Source organism: Genypterus blacodes, unplaced genomic scaffold, assembly GCF_046128005.1.
Source record: "Genypterus blacodes isolate CSIRO-AG114 ecotype Tasmania unplaced genomic scaffold, CSIRO-AGI_Gbla_v1 ptg000003l_1, whole genome shotgun sequence".
NCBI classification, from domain to species: Eukaryota; Metazoa; Chordata; class Actinopteri; order Ophidiiformes; family Ophidiidae; genus Genypterus; species Genypterus blacodes.
In genome coordinates this window covers 9,303,600-9,320,000 of record NW_027466817.1, presented here as the reverse complement: position 1 = coordinate 9,320,000, position 16,401 = coordinate 9,303,600, and the positions used below count along the sequence as shown (strand labels likewise).

Below are 16,401 nucleotides of genomic sequence, written 5' to 3'. Positions count from 1 at the left end.
GCTCCCTCCCTTCCCTCTCCCTTTGCCAAGATCAACTTTACCCTTTTGCCCATTAATCTAAACTACTTGTGCCCCACCACACACACACACACACACACATACATATATCCCCCATCCCAACCCAGACAACCACCCTGCTCCCACCGAATCCCCGCTTTCCCAACTTCCGCAGGAAATTACCTCGTCTAGCCGCTAAGTGCTTTACATCCACGGTTGCGTTTAAGAAGAAAACAGAGCTAGAGTCTGGGAGCGCAGCCGTGTGCTCGTGTGTGTGTGTGTGTGTGTGTGTGTATCTTTGCCTCCACATATGTCAGTAATGAGGATAAACAAATGTTCCCCTGTCTCATGGATGAAATTGATGTTTTTTGGTCCGCAGATTGACGCTGACACACGATTTGCCTTGAAAATAAGGATTTTGTTGAACGTTCAATGTAAAACAAGCAGAGTTTCACAGCCACTTAAGAAACATAGTGAATTATCATCAGACCACACAACAATTCTTCCTGATTATAACTGCACATTAAGTCAAACTTTGTGCCGTTTTCCCATTTCCATTATTAATCACGATGAGAGAGAGAGTGATGAGACTAAAGAGGATATGATTGTTTCTCAGCGATGTGTCAGGAGGAATAAAGCTGTGATCTCCAGCTGCACCATCGGCTGACAGACTTAATGAAAGCGACAGATTCTACTGAGACCCGCAGATGTAAATGTGATGTCCATTATGCAGAGATGATGTATGGATCAGGGGGGCCTTACATCACACAGCGTTGGGGGGGAGGCGGGAGTTGATACTGTCATACTGTAACCGTGGCTGCTTTTGTGTGATCCACAGAGACGCCATGAGGCCCAACATCCACACCAAGAACAAAGCCGGCCCAGGTCTCCAGAGAGGGACAGAGGGTGTGTGTGTGGGCGAGAGTCCACAGGCAGAGAGAGAGAGAGAGAGAGGGACAGACAGGGAGGGAGGGGGGGAGTGGGGGTGAACGTTGCAATGTTAGTGGGGATGCTTGCTGGTTTTGTGGGTAAACAGAAGCTGCAGAGGGTCAGATAAGGACCACACACACACACACACACACACACCTCCCAAATCATCACAAACAACTGAAACTATCTGAATCCTCCGACTGCCAAACTTCCAGTTGAGAGACGGGTTTAAACCAGGAAACAAACAACAATGTGACTTTTTGTTTCTGGATTTTCTTCTTCTGTGGTTTCTGTGGTTTGCTAGATTCAAATGGCACTGTGAAAGAGACTGAACACTTCCAACAACAGGCTCACTTGATATGCATGCAGAGAGGCATAACAGCACCTTCAGGCACATGTCCTGCCATCTATGACTCACAGAGACACGCAGACATGCAAGACACGTCATCGTCGTGTGAATCTGGCTTCCTTTCACTCTTTTCCCGTCTAATGAGGAGACTCGTGCTCTCAATCCAATTTGCACACAAATTAAATCATTAAAAGGCACTTCCCAAGAGACATTCACCCCCGAGTTACTAACTTATCTCTATAAAACACCAAGCTCCGAACCCTGATGGAATTAACCTTCTGTGTGTGCGTGTGTGAGTGTCATGCTGAACTCCTGTCATGTTCATGTGTGTGTGTCTGCGCCTACAGGGGACGAGTTGAAAGGGATATAAAGAGACGTGCGTGCGCGTAGACACCCACGCCGGCATATATATGTACAAAAGATGCGACCAGCGGTATCGACGCTGGCGTAGGTATGCAGGGGAGAGAGAGTGAGAGAGTCGATTAGGGGACAAAAGAGAGGACAGGAGGAGAGAGAGTGAAAGAGAGACGCAGGGAGGGGAAAGAAAGCTCTAACTGTGCTCCTCTCCTCCCGTTTCAATCGGCTGGTTTCCCCCTGCTTCGCTCCCACACAGCAGGAATGCACAGGCTACCCCAGTGCCAGTGAATGAGTGTGTGTGTGTGTGTGTGTGTGTGTGTGTGTGTGTGTGTGTGTGTGTGTGTGTGTGTGTATCCGATACCGTATAGGGAATCTCAAATTAATTCACCTGTGTGGTTGTAAAGAAGCAGAATAACAGTGAGCAGGAGCAGCCTGATGTAAGAGGAGTCGGCCCGCGGCAGCACCTCGCCACATTTGCATGATGGCCACACTTTGCATGTGAACTCGTTCCCCCTCAACACAAAGATGCCGCCCAAAGATTTGCCTGAGTTGAATCTCGCAGCGGAGGAAGAGCTTTGTTATCTCACACACAGGCAGGATAGGTTTTCCCCAAGAATGGAGGCAATTTCAGCTGTTGAGCGCTTCAGGAAGTTTGCGGTAAAAGACGAGAAATCACATCAGCTGAACGCGGCGATTGCTCCGGATCAAAGGGTGCGGTCGCTAATGGCAACTGAAAGTAAACAACAACACAACTAAGCTATGAAGGCGTAAGTGACACACGAAAACTAACCCAGAGATAGTTCTCAATTCCATGCAGCGACCAGTAGGAGTCACTACAGTGTCTATACAGTTTAGATTTATTAAGTAGAAAAAAAAATCACGTGTTCTTTCTGATACATCAAAAGAGTTAGATGTAAATTTGTAAGGTGTAAGGTGTGAAGGATCTACTCTAGATGTAACGTGTGAAGGATCTACAGACTCACTTAGCTCATCCTGTATCCTGTATCAATGCAAACAGACAAACATGACGAGAAGAACCTGAAAGTTCAGCGTGTAAATACACAAATGAATCTCTCTCGCACACACCGTTGTGCACACACCCACGCGCGCACACACACACACACACACACACACACACACACATACATACACACACACACACACACACACATACATACACACACACACACACACACACACACACACACACACACACACACAGCAGAGAGACTTTCCCAGCACTATTCAACCGTGGCCCCTGGCAGTGAACCTGAACCTGAAAGAGATTTAAAAAGCCTAAAACTCAACATAAGGCTTATGAGGCTGCGTAACAAAGATGAAGACGTGGGGTCCTAGCTCGCTTCACTTTACCTTAACAGTATTTCTATAGCGCTCATCGCAGTCATTTGTCACAGGGCTTTTTAACAAAGGACTAGGCTTTATCCATACACATAGGAACCTGCGCTGAGTGACGCAGGGTCAGGAAATGTCGGATTCAGTTCCCACAATGCTGTGTGAGCGGAGGTCTCATGCTGAATCCAAGCGATTACAGTCGTGTTGGGGAATAAACACAAACGCTAAAGCTTTGACTCTCAGCGCCTGTGTGAACCTGCCAACTTTATCATCACGGTGATGTCACTTAATCACATTCATCAAGAGCAACAGAGTCAACATCCACCAAGTCTTCACAACAGCCACAACCTGCATTTCTATCTACCTTTGACTATCTCATCTCTTGACCTAAATAACCTCCCCGCAGTAACTTCAATGATCATTCTATCTTTATTACTTAACACCAGTGGTTCCCAAACTTTCTTTCGCGCCCCCCTTATATAGATCAGTTTTTCACTGTTTGTACTTTACTGGATCAGCTTCATCTCAGTTGGATGATGGTGGTAGTTGCATATTTGTGGCCCTGCTAGACACCAGCTATGAAGTGCCTTGCTAAATATAGATCCAGATCCAGATCCTACTGATCCAGATCCAGACCCAATGGTGGTGAGTGTTTTGGTTTGCAGGCTGGCTGTACCGTCTGGGTTGAGCAGACTGAATGGTTGTCTACGGCCTATGTTCAAATGATTTAATAACTTTAAAGCAGTGATCCAGATCAACCAAATCTATAATAACATGTGTTGCCCCACGAGTCACCTCTCCACAAAAAGTAATAAAATTCTGCCAATAACCTTTTGAGTTATCCTGTGTAAAGACCCCTACACACACATACACACACAAGCTGAGAAACAAGCAGAACTAACAAACCCAACATTCTGATTCGCTTTTTTATCCAGACAGATTGTGAAGCAGTGGAACGAACCACTGTGAAGGAAGATTTCAGAAAAGAACTTAACAGTCATGAAGTCTTTCAACTTTTCCCGTCTCCACAAAGGCGCCTAAGCTAAAACGTCCCAAACCGCTGAGTGTCTTCAGTGGATCCAAAGCTGGGCTCAAAATGAAGCCACATCCCTCAGTCTATCTGAGAAATGACTGATTTAACATCCTCAAAGTTGTTTACAACTTCATGTCACTCCTGCTTTAAATCCTCACCACACAGAGACGAGTGAGCATCCAGTGACAGAAGTGCCAGCTTGTAGCTTTAAGCTCATCTTTATGTTGATTTACACAGCAGAGCCGCATGACGATTAGTGACACATGATTTAATGCGTAAACAATGCAGAGCCTTGTATCTAGTTTGCAGAATTGGCCCACCAATCTGTAACATGCAACTGCATAAAACAGTGCAGCCACAAGGGAGCAGCCAATAAATGGCTTTTCTATGGATAGCAAGGATCAATTTCATCCACTTTTCCGGGTGAGAATTCACTCACTCCTGTGTGGGAGGGGCTCCATGTTTACAGCTTTGTTCTACGCTGAGCCCCCTGGTGGAAAGAATGTTTACAATGTCACAAGGGATTTCTCTAACTTTCTGAGGAAAGGCTTGATTTCCACCAAAAATATCATGGGAGCTCAATACACCCTAACGGAACTTAGATTATTAAAAATCTATCAAAAGCTGGTAGGATCTCAATTTACAGAACTAAATCTACAGATTTTTATGACCGAATTTCCTTTTGCTTGTTTGACATGCTCTTCTAAAACTCGGAATTGCAACTTGAAATTTGTGACAATGAAAGTCGAGTTTCTCATCACAATACAAAATGATGTATTGTGTTAGATGCTGAGTGTCAGAATGAACTCATTATAACAAGATGTATGCAGGTCCAAGCACCAGTAACACTATCAGACCTCAAAGGGTTAACACCTGAGACCAAAGCATTACACGGATCATTTTCATTCTGGTTCTCATCCTCCCAAAAAAGCAAATCACATGACCAGGGTTCAGGTGGAACAATTACAACACAGGTAACCCTCATAACACCATGTGTACACATACATCATGTGTGTGAATAGAGACTCACACACACATATCCTCACACTCACACAACCCATACATTTCCCTGAGAGGATTAGTGGGAGGAAGAGAGAGGGAAAGAATGAAAGAAAGAGTGAACAAGTGAGGGAGGGCAGGGGACAGAGAGAGCTCACCTTTCCTCATAATGACTGCGCTCACCTGTTCATCCCCTCACCTGGGGCAGAGGGATCAGTCTACCTGCCTTCCCCTCCCCCGCCTCCTCCTCCTCGCCTCCCTGAGATGGTCAGATAATGTGAGGCTTTGAGCCGCGCGGCTCTGCACAGAAATGCACCGCCGCCGCCGTCCATCCCAGCAATTTCCCCTGCAGCCGCACTGAAACTGATCCAGGTAGATTTTGTGTCCAGGAACTTTCTCACACTTGTACCCGCCACTCACACACCTCCCGTCACAGAGGAGCAAAACACCATACGTACACAGCACACACGCATGTGCACACAAAGGCAAAGTGTACAAAGATAAGGGAGGATAATTGGCTGTGGGACAGTGAGTCTCACGGGTAAATGGGCTGATGATAATCAAGAAGAAGAAGAAAACAAAGCCAACTGTGTATAACATTCCTGTGTGTGCCTGTGTGCACGCAAGTGTGTGCATATGAGAAAGAGAGTTGATACATCAGCAGAATGTATGTGTGTTAAAAGTATGCGTGCACAGATCAAAGGGCCGGAGCCTGAGCTGCATCTTGTTTGGTATAATATTTGAAAAATGATGTCATGTAAATATGATGAGACTTAACATCTGAAGGCCTCCAGCTGCTGAGTAATAACCTGAGAAGCTTCAGTGCTAAAGGCAAACAGATGCACTCAACCACTGAAACCAGAAGGAGGACATACCTCTGCCACACTCTCTGCATAGTTCTTGTTCAACTGAGCTCAGTCTGGCAGTCAGCATCGCACATAATGCTTGACGCCCTGCTGAAGGTTTTTTCAGAGCTCCTCCACTGGGGGGCGCCGGCTTTCAAGCCCACAGGGAGGCACGTTCTTTGTGTAAAGACGGGAACTACCCTCCTTCCTACCGCTTCTAGTGAGCCACCTGGAAGTCCCCTTAATCTACGGACAGGGAAATGCTCTCTCTCTCTCTCTCTCTCTCTCTCTCTCTCTCTCGCTCTCGCTCTCGCTCTCTCTCTCTCTCGCTCTCTCTCTCTCTCTCTCTCTCTCTTTCTCTCTCTCTCACCACTCTCTATCTCCTCTGCCACCATATCTAACCCTGTCGTCCCGCCCCTGTCTGTCCCAAGCAGCTAGTCAGGATTTCAGAGCTCAAGGGCAAACAAATAAAATAACACCCTGTGACGAAGAGAAACAAATATTCATTAATTCATTATGAGCTTATTTACATCAGGCCGCTGCAGCCGGGGAACTGCACTTGTGTACTGGATAGATACGAAGAGGGAGAAGAAAGGGTAGAAGGTAGAGGAGGAGATGCGAGAGAGAAAGAGAGAGACTGATTGGATAATCGATACGCGGCCAGACTCGCCTACTGTTGGGTTAATGCTCCATTAATTGGTCTGCTCTCTAATGAGGACGATGACCGCATATCGTTCAATACACAGAAGAAAGCAGAGCAGCGAGACCTAAAGCAGAAAGTTTGGGAGGGACCAGGAGGACGGATAACAGAAGCAGCAAAATGATCGTAATGATCGCACCCCTACTGTGCTGGTGCTCGAGTCCAAAACTACTATCTGTATTGTTCTCTTAGTTTGGGTTATTGCTGGAGTTACTGTAACATCCACAACGCTGCTTTAGACATCAAAAAGAAGATTCAAACACACCTCTGCTGCCAAATATCACCAGAATAATGCAACATTCAAAAAAGAGACATAACGACTCACTATACTGGTGTAAAAGGTGATGACTCTGAAATGTGGCCTTATGCCAACATTTAACATTTAATCACTGTGCTCACATTTTGATCTACAAATTTGTTTCTGACATTATCCTGATATTTATTCCTCATGTACTCTTTGGCTGTCATGCTGAGAAAGCAAGGATACGTGAGTGTGACGCCTGCCTCTAAGTGTCATTGTTATTCCACTCTAGCTGCAATTTGAGTGTATCATTGCACTTGACGGTTAGCCTGTTCCCTTGGTAACCACAATAATAACCCGCTCTGCCCCGACACTCACCGGCCAGGCGTATTGGAAGGGAATGACAATGTGTCCATTACTCCCATCCCCTCCTCCTCCTCCTCCTCCTCCTCCTCCTCCTCCTCCTTCGTGTCCTCTGTGGAGCAGCGACTGGGAGTTTGCGCCTAGGATACCCGTGCGGCCCGACCCGAATGTGCAGGTCCCAGTTGGGACGACGCGGGCCTGGTACTCCTTCAGGCAGGCATGAAAGAAAGTGTCACACTGGTCCCTGACCGAACAGCGCTGCCCACCGCTGGCCTGGAGGTCGCAGCACTCCCCGTTATGCAGAAGGCCATGCGGGTTCTCGAAGTGACGAATCTGCAGCTCGAACATCCCCGCCGCAAACACAGCCTGGGAAGGATGGAGGGGGGAGGGGGAGGAGGAGGGTAGGGGGAGAAGGTAGAGGAGAGAGAAGAAGTTGCATTAATGTTTCATCTGTTACACAAAGAGGTGCAGGCGATAGAGATGAGTAGTGTGTAGGCACTCTGGTGTGCAGACATATGCGGGCGTGGCTGGTGTGTAGGATTCTGTGTTTTGCTGAACATTTGGCTCCTTGGTGAACTAGTGTCTGGTGGGAAGAACACCGGCTGTGTAAAGAAGGGATGAACAGACTGGTAGCTCTTATACTGACAAGTTCAACCCCCCCATTGTGTTACAACCCCCTGCATACAGGGGAGGAAGATGTAAGCAGTGCAGAGTTCAGGTGAAAGTTCAGAGTTCAGATTTGCTCCTTATCATCAAAACATTCATCTCATTTCTGGTTCTAAGACTGAATCCAGTGGCTCATTTTACAACTTTGAAGATGAACTTTATCCTGGAGATGTAACCATGTTGCTGAAACGTGATGAACCTGTTTCGACAGGGCAGTGTCGTGTTTCCTGTGTCTGTACTTTTTGCACTTAGGGCTTGTTTGTGTTGTTCTGTTCTGATGGTCAGAAGGTGGGAGTGAAGGAAACGACGAGACAGCAATGAATTCTCACCGCCGAAAGACAAAACGAATGGAAAGATACGGCAGCGCTCCTGTCATACAATCCTCCATCTATCTGTTCATCTCCTCATCTGTCTCAATCTGCCCTCCCTTTATTCACCTCTCTCTCTCTTTTCTCTCTCTCTCTCTCTCTCTTTGTCTCTCGCTCTCTCACCTCTGTACCTTCCTGTACTTTCTTTCCTTTGCTCTTTCTTTCCCTTAACCTCCGTGTCGGCACCACTCCCCTCTTGTTTCTCACTCTCTCCTCCCAGGGGACGGTGACAGTGGGAAACTGTTCGCACTCTTTCTTCTCCTCCTCCATATCTCCTCCTCCTCCCTTCTTTTCTCTGTCTGGGAACAAACGGAACCTCTCCTTCACCTCGCTTTCTCTCACCATCAGCTCGTCTTTGTATTGTTGCCGTTCTCCCTTTTCATCCGCCTCCCTTTCTATTCCCTGCTTAGAGGTGGGTGGAGGGGACACACACACGCACAAGCACACACACACACACTCAGCTAGAGTTAACAAGACCCCCTGAGAGTCCCAAAGAGCAGCAGGGTCATGTGTGTGTGTGTGTGTGTGTGTGTGCCCACGCTCCTGTCTGTCTGCCTGTCACTGCAGCGGTGAAACAATGGCTGCGGCTTCTTCCAACAATTGCAAACACAGAATTAAAGCCTCTGTTGTCTCCGATCACCGCAAGACTCAAATCTCCACAGAGGAAGGAACAGAAATAATTTACGTGTACTGTGGAATTCTTACACAAACACGAAACTAAACTTAGAGCAACATTTGTTAAGAAGTTGCAGCTGTTGTTTAGGTGCAAATGAGTTGCTCAGTGTTTACTAAGGGGCCGCACTGAAAACTACATCTTTGTGTTAAAGTGTTTTGGGCATTCCTTATGTATGACCACAAAAATATCAGGGGAGGAAATGGCAATTCATTCAAAATACACGTAGAGCTGATTTATCATTGCTGTAGGAGAGGAAGACCTGATTAGCACCTATGAGAGGCAGGAGCAGAGATAGCGAATTGAATTAAATAAACTTAACAAAACGTCTTTTTGTTACTCTCCACTCCTAATTGATTCTATAGGAAAAACTCCCAGACTGATCTTTCATGATTCAAGGACGTCTGAAGTGACTTTTTGTTGATCTGTGTCTAACATGTCCTCAAGTGAGGTGACATCGTAAGGAGACATTGTGTTGCCTTCCGCCGAACATGTGGCGCCGTCTTTAAAGCAGGCAGCAGCTGATGCTTGCGAGCCGTGCGTCATTCTGTGGCTGTGCTCATTTACATCATCAGTGTAAGTAAATAACCTGCAGGAGTGATAATTTCGGCTATGCAAAGTGTTCCTGGCAGCGATTTGTGGCAGGTTTATTAAATATGGTTTCATGTGGCCTTCTCTCTCCAATGTAGAGGGAATAACAGGCGAACGACAGCGGAATATGGACAGAAATCAACACAAGCAAAGACTCTGTACATCAAAAGGCTCCAGGAGATACAGCGCCGCACATCACTCCGCATCCTCCTTTCTCCTCATCCTCCCCCCGTCCCCAAACCATTCCCAGCATACCAGTGTGTCAGCGCTCAATCCAACCATGGGAGAGAGAGAGAGAAAGTACCGATAGAGAGGAGGAGAGTGAGAAAGCTAGAAAAGAAAGTGAGAGCATGAAAGAGAGAGAGAGAGACGGTAAGAGAAAGGGAGGGTGAGATTTGTGGGCTCAGGCTTCATCTCTGCAGGAGTCTGAGCACTTAAAGGTTCATCAGTTCATCCAAAAACCACAGAGGACTCAGTTGATCCCCTCATCTAAAGATCTGAGCCCAGGGGTCGCAACCATGAACTCTTCACCACACACGGGAGCTGAGCCTGACGGGGGCTGAGCTTGATGGGAGCTGAGCCTGACAAGAGCTGAGCCTAATAGGAGCCATTACACCAGGGGGGAAAAGGCACAATACGCACACAACTAACACAACAACAAAAAGTGTGTGATCCTGACTGTAATTCACACGAATGCAAAGCTGTCAATCCGCACGTTTACATCAACATTTATACTCCGATTACTCTCCAGTTCAGGCAGCCCAAAGTCTTTACAGTTACCTGAAGTAAACTCACTTATTTGCTGACCTCAGCTGTATGATATTGTTCACGTAGGGAGATAAAAGTGTAACTGAGCCACTGTCGCCTGCATCGTAAAGGTCCTGAGTGTGTTACGCTGCAGTGCAGTGTGAGGATGGAGGGAGCTGGTGGAGCCAGTTTCAGAGCTGCTGTGACAAAACACGCAGAGCCGCCCAGTGTTTCAGCATTAGACACGGCAGCGGCCTATTAGGCTCCCCGAAAACCTCACCTCACTGAGCCCCCCCCCCGACAGCACTTCACCTATAAACAGAGTATATCATTATACATTATATATTCTTCTCTATAGCATAATCTGATTGATGAAGCTGCCATAGTTACTGCAGCTCACCACCTCCTACTGCCTCTGTCTCCTCAGGCCTCCTGTTCCTTCTGTGGGATTGATTTTTCTCCTTCTGTTCCCAAACAAACCCTTTGTTTCTAACCATCTTAAGTTCATCATTCTGTACATCCATCCATTCATTTGTCTTCCATCAGGCTCTGGTCCTGGAGGCAGCAGGCCAAGTAAAGCTGTGCTGATGTTCCTCGCCCTGGACACCCAAAGATGTTCCAAGACATATATGATCCCGTCGCCATGTTCAGCGTCTCCTCCCAGGTGGAAGTGCTTGGAAAACTCTCTACAGGAAGTCTAGGAGGCAAATATTTAGCATGATTGGCGAATTAGTATCACCTGACATCCAAAATGCCGTGCTTCTCTCTTGGTTTTGTGCGAATGTGGTCGTGTAGTTGTAAACTCAGTCTAGATAACCTAAACCACTTTAAGTATCTGTATGATTTCCTCTCAGCTCAGCCAAACACAAGGTAATATTCTGGATTGCGCCTCATGAATATTCATAACCTTGCATCATTGGTTAAAATCATTGGGCTCCAAACTAAACCAAGGAGCTGCAGTTTGTTCTTCACTTAACACTTAACAGCACACAGAGAGGGAAACCAGCAGGCACTCAAGGCACAAAGGAAACACACTCCATCGCTCCTCTGTATGCTCAATGTATGAAATCTAGAGCTTTTTCCAATCTGTCCGGAACGCTTTTGCATTGACGGGATTACTGGTGTAATGAAACTTATCCCAGTGATCATTGCAAATTAGCTGCATATATACAACATAGCCGTATAGAAGCCATGAGGCAGTGGAGGTCTTATATAGAAGAACAAGGCAGGGATGTAAAGGTGCCCATGAGACAGAGACGCAGGGGAAAGATGCAAATATCCCTTGATGATGCAGGGAGCAGATAACAGTGGATGCTGAGCGGAGGGCGTGATGAAGGTGTTACCTCTCATTCCTCATCATCACAGGAGGATTTAAGGATTTCTGTAACCTACCATAGATTAGCAACGAATCCTTGAATCTCACTGCATTATGTCCTCGGTGTCAAACAATCCACAATAAGATGATTTATAAAAGGATTTTGCTCGCATGCAATCATGGAAGATGTGACTCAACCACAAACCATAGCATCTCATTTATTTTTTGTGAGTAAAACTACAAATATTATGACATTTTAATATCTAATTTCTGTAATATTCTAGAATTTACATTGGCAATACATTCAGATCAAAGTCAGTCATCTTATTAGTAAAAACATGAATAAATGTAAATAAATGGGGACAAAAACTGAATTTTATATTTGATGTTCCAGGTTCATCCATCAGAAATCCGTGAAACAATGAAATGTTCAACACTTCTGACAGTTGAAAAAAGACGAAACACCCCGCTCTCCTTGATCAAGTTATTGATCATTGATTGTATGTTTATGCAAATTTGTGGATCAAAATATGTTACGTACACAAATTATGAAGATCAAAGGAAACCACCTGATCCGCGCAGAGAAAGGTTCACATGTGCGTCGAACGCCTCTAACATGTCTCGTTGAGTGTAGTTGTGTGTTGCGTTAATACGCACAGCAGCACTGGAACAACAGGTGGGCGCAGCGCCACAGCAGCAGCAGCAGCAGCAGCAGCAGAGGGACACTGCGTGGACTCCATTGCTGTTTTCAACGCAGCTGTGGTGGCAAACCCGAGTGCCACTGAACCAAACCACTGTCACGGCCAGCGGCGAGGCTTTAAGTGCTCGCCGCGATGCCGGAAATAGCTCTTAATCGGTGGCTTACCTGCGGTTGTATCGTGAGCACGGCGAGGAAGATGACAGTCCGCCGCAGGTGCAGGGGTCCCCGGGTCCGGGGGGTCCGCATGTCTCGCCTCTCGGTGATCTCTGCGCTTCGGTGTCTGCGATCCGTTCTTGTTCCGCTGTGCGCTCTCGCCCTCTCCATCCCCGCGTTGAGGGATCGGGGATCGTTCCGTGCGCCCTGGCCGTGACCCCCTCTCTCTCCCTCAGCGCTGCTCTCCCGCTCTCCGGTCTAAACCCTGGAAGTCCCGCGGAGCCTCTTCATGGTGTCCAGCTTGATGAGACCGTAACCATCTCTCTCTCTCTCTCTCTCTCTCTACGCACACCTGATCACCTTCTGCAGTCACGTCCAGGGTGGCTTTCCACTGGGAACTAGTCGCTCATCCGGGCGCGCGCACACACACACACAAACACACCTTAACAAACACCTTCGCGCTATTCCTTCTTAAGAGGCTTTAAAGGTCCAATCTGCTCACTTGACTATAACTCTTTAACTCTCATCCCAATTACCAAACACACACACACACACACACACACACTCTCTCTGCTTCTCTGTTTCTAATCCACGCACCAGACAAAGAACAACCCGGTGTGAACTACATGAGTGCGCAGAACACGGCGCGTCCTTCTCCGGTGAGGTGCTGAACGCGTGGAAACCACATCCAAAGTCTCTCCGCTGAGACGCGCCCACAGCCTCCACTGCCTCCGCTCATCAGACCGGCTGGCTGCTCGTTTGTCAAACCGATCCAAATCGCCGGCGGCTACAGAGCCAGTGTGGGAAACTGAGAGAGAGAGAGAGAGAGAGAGAGAGAGAGAGAGAGAGAGAGAGAGAGAGAGAGAGAGAGAGAGAGAGCTATGAGGGTGTGTCCTGAGGCAGGGAATGTCCGTCTTTCAGCTCTTCTCCTGATGCTCTCGCTCTCTCACTCTCTCTCTCTCTCTCTCTCTCTCTCTCCCACAATATGTCAAATTTAAAGTGATACTCTGAAGATTTGACCAAATTCACAATTTTCAGGTCTCCATCTGTGTTTAAGTTGTCTCATTGTGTAGATGTGTGTGGTTCTCTTACAGGTCTGTAAGGTCTTTGAATGGACCTTTATGGTTCCATGTTGTTATTTCTTCTACAGCACAAACACAGAAGTTATGCACACCACAATAAAAGCGTAACATATCTTGTGGCTTCCTAAATTGAACTGTGTTATGCTGTAATGCTACAATGACGCCCTGCATGTGGAACTCCACAACATTCTCTCAGATACTTCATGTCCTGGGGTGACACGGCACCAGCTGAGGATTGATGTGAGAAGGCATCCGGGAGTTACAATAGAGATCCATGAAAACATACAAAGGTTTTAGGTTCAGAGGTCATAGGTGAACATGTTTGTGTCTAAATTCAGTAAGTTCGTGTAGAGGAGCTTTTAAAGGCTTTAACACGTGTCCATAAGGGTCCATTCACAGACTTAAAGACCTGTGAGAGAACCACAAATATCTACACAATGAGACAACTAACAAAAAAGGAATGAGAGCGACTGGGTTCAGAGGCAATTTTGACAAAAATCGACGAGTGCCACTTACAATATCAAGGCCTTTGAGTGTCTCCTCAGAAAATTTCCAGACTACCACCCGATTGCAGCATTAGTCACATTTTTGCCATAGTTGCGGTACAGACACATAGTATTGTGTGCACCTAAATGTCTTTTCACTCTAGCAGAGACGATGCAGTATTCTATGTCACGTTTCCGCACATGCATCCGCACCCTAACAGAGCTCCTCCAGTCTCAGGTCTCTGGCTCTCTTGGACCCACATCAAAGCGCCGCCGCACCAATTAATGATTTCTGTGTGTTTGGTCGAGGTCGAGTGGCCTCTGTGAATGGGCCTGAGTCTCCACGGGCTGGAAACTGAAGCCCAACGTAATTAAAAGACCCGTTTGTTATGGATGAGGAAACGGGAAATATTCCATAAACAGATCCCAGCCAGTCCAGCACAGAGATTTGGGAATTTGAGCCCGTCATTTGTTTGCAAAAGTCAAATCCGGTCAATGTAATATCAATTGTATGAGAGTTGAGTTAAAACAAACAGGAGGGGAAACCAGAAACCCTGAAAACAGGAGAACATGTGCAGCTAAGCTAACATCATTAAAGCATATCATCATACTGCACTTGTATAGTTGGACCTGAGAGCAAAGCTAAAGCTAAATCAAGTTTGGTGAACTCTGTCAAACCTCACCTCAGTAGTTTGACTCAGCTGTCTTATAGCTAATGTTTTTAAGTTAAACATGTTGACAGTTGGACTGATAAAACAAAAACATTCGACAACTTTTAGCGCGTAGGTCCTGATAACATGCTAAACCTCAAACCTGGTGTGAGCGGTCAACTTTTATATAAGCTTTGGTTTTCATCGTTTTGTTAAAAGTGTTGTAATATTTGCAACACATTTTACTTCTTCATGCTGACTTTTGTGTCCTGGTTTGTTTGGTTAAATGTTTTCCTGGAAGCGTTTGGTCTCTAGGCGCTACTGTAAAACTGATCTTCATGCTCACATTTACGATTGAACTTGTTTTGACAACTGCCGCCTGCATGCTGTACATATATGTTTACGCCTTATGATGCCGCCGGCTGCAGATCCTTAACAGTCGAGCGGGTAAATATAAAAGGGAATTGTTGTTTAGGGCGTCCTTTGAATATTGGCACCGGTTGCGCTGCATATTTTCCACATCTGACTTCCACTGCTCCTCTGTTGGACCCCAGCGCACCACACAATGTTCCTTCTTTATCAGAGGAAACGTAATGAGATGCGGCCTCCCCTCCGCGCTCGCTATCTTGAGGTTTACGCCGGCTTGTTGCTCAAGAGCTTCCCTGACAACCGCTGGTGTTTCCGCGGCCCGGTGCTCCGCGGTGACCCCGTGGTTGAGACAGAGGGCTCCTCTTTCCTGCAGCATGCCGCACATTTGCATAGAGCAGCGCCGACCTCCACGCATGAGCTGAATGCTAACTGAACGCAAGCAGATACCAGAGGTGGAAGTGGCTTAAATATGGAGCCATGTTCAGGTACGGCCTTGGGAGAGTTCTTCTGACAGCTGTAGACATTGACAGACCTCATGATTTGGGGAGCCGAGCCAAATCGAGGTACGGGGCCTTTTATCAGCCTTCTCATGACTTATGACTGATATTATCGCTATTCAAGGTCAAATCTATGATCTCGATGTGAACATCAAGAGCCTCACTGACATACTGGCTCATTTAATCACTGAAACCTAAAGGGGATAGTTACTTTTACACTTCATATTTCTTCTACTGAGCTGGTTTCGGCAGTAAGCATCACAAATAATATCTCCTTATTTCCCAGAGGCCCACAGTTCCCAATATTCAGTCAAATATTTGTCTTGAGAAACTAATCAAAATCGAGTATCTTTGGTGTTTGAACGATGATTCTCTAGTAGCGTCATTATTTCATGTTAATGTGAAAAGTATTGATTTCTGCTGGCTTGATAAGAGTTTCAATATCAGACTCTTAGCTGTATCTCTGTATTATTCTTGCCAGCAGCCAATCTTAACACTAACAGATGCAGAGCCATCCCCGCCTGGTCTCACAGGCTGCTCCATATACATTACCTGTCACACAGATGCGCTCACAGTGCTGCTGCATTAATGAAGTCTCCCGAGTCGTGTGCTTGGCACCATCTAATGGCCGCATGTGGCTTCCTGCCAGAACTTTCACATGCATGACATTTGTCTTTAAGTCTGTAGAGGACATCTGCATTATCAATCAGTTCAGGGTTTTCTATATTTGACAACAGCCCTTGTTTGTAAGCATTGTTACAGGTTAATGACTACACGTGTGAATGCTTTGTGCTTTACTCTTATTGTTTACACTCCACATGGAACTCAGACTATTAAGAGGGACTTGATGTCAGTCAGCCACACCCATCTACTCAAATTACATCACACAAACACTCAGATGTCAAAAAAATCTAACTTTTCCTCCTCCAGGATTCCTT

At 46.4% G+C, this 16,401-nt stretch overlaps 1 protein-coding gene across 2 annotated transcripts in view; it reads right to left on the bottom strand.

The window, feature by feature from the left end:
- LOC142991022 (protein jagged-2) overlaps nt 1-13,277 on the bottom strand; it is a 33,802-nt gene extending 20,525 nt beyond the window's left edge. For both annotated transcript variants that reach the window (XM_076140968.1, XM_076140976.1), the window contains exons 1-2: nt 12,393-13,277; nt 7,183-7,533 (exon numbers count right to left, since the gene is read on the bottom strand). In XM_076140968.1, the coding sequence (XP_075997083.1) occupies nt 7,183-7,533; nt 12,393-12,551 (510 nt within the window). In that variant the 5' untranslated portion in view covers nt 12,552-13,277. The remainder of the gene's footprint in view (nt 1-7,182; nt 7,534-12,392) is intronic.
- Nucleotides 13,278-16,401: the final 3,124 nt, after the last annotated feature.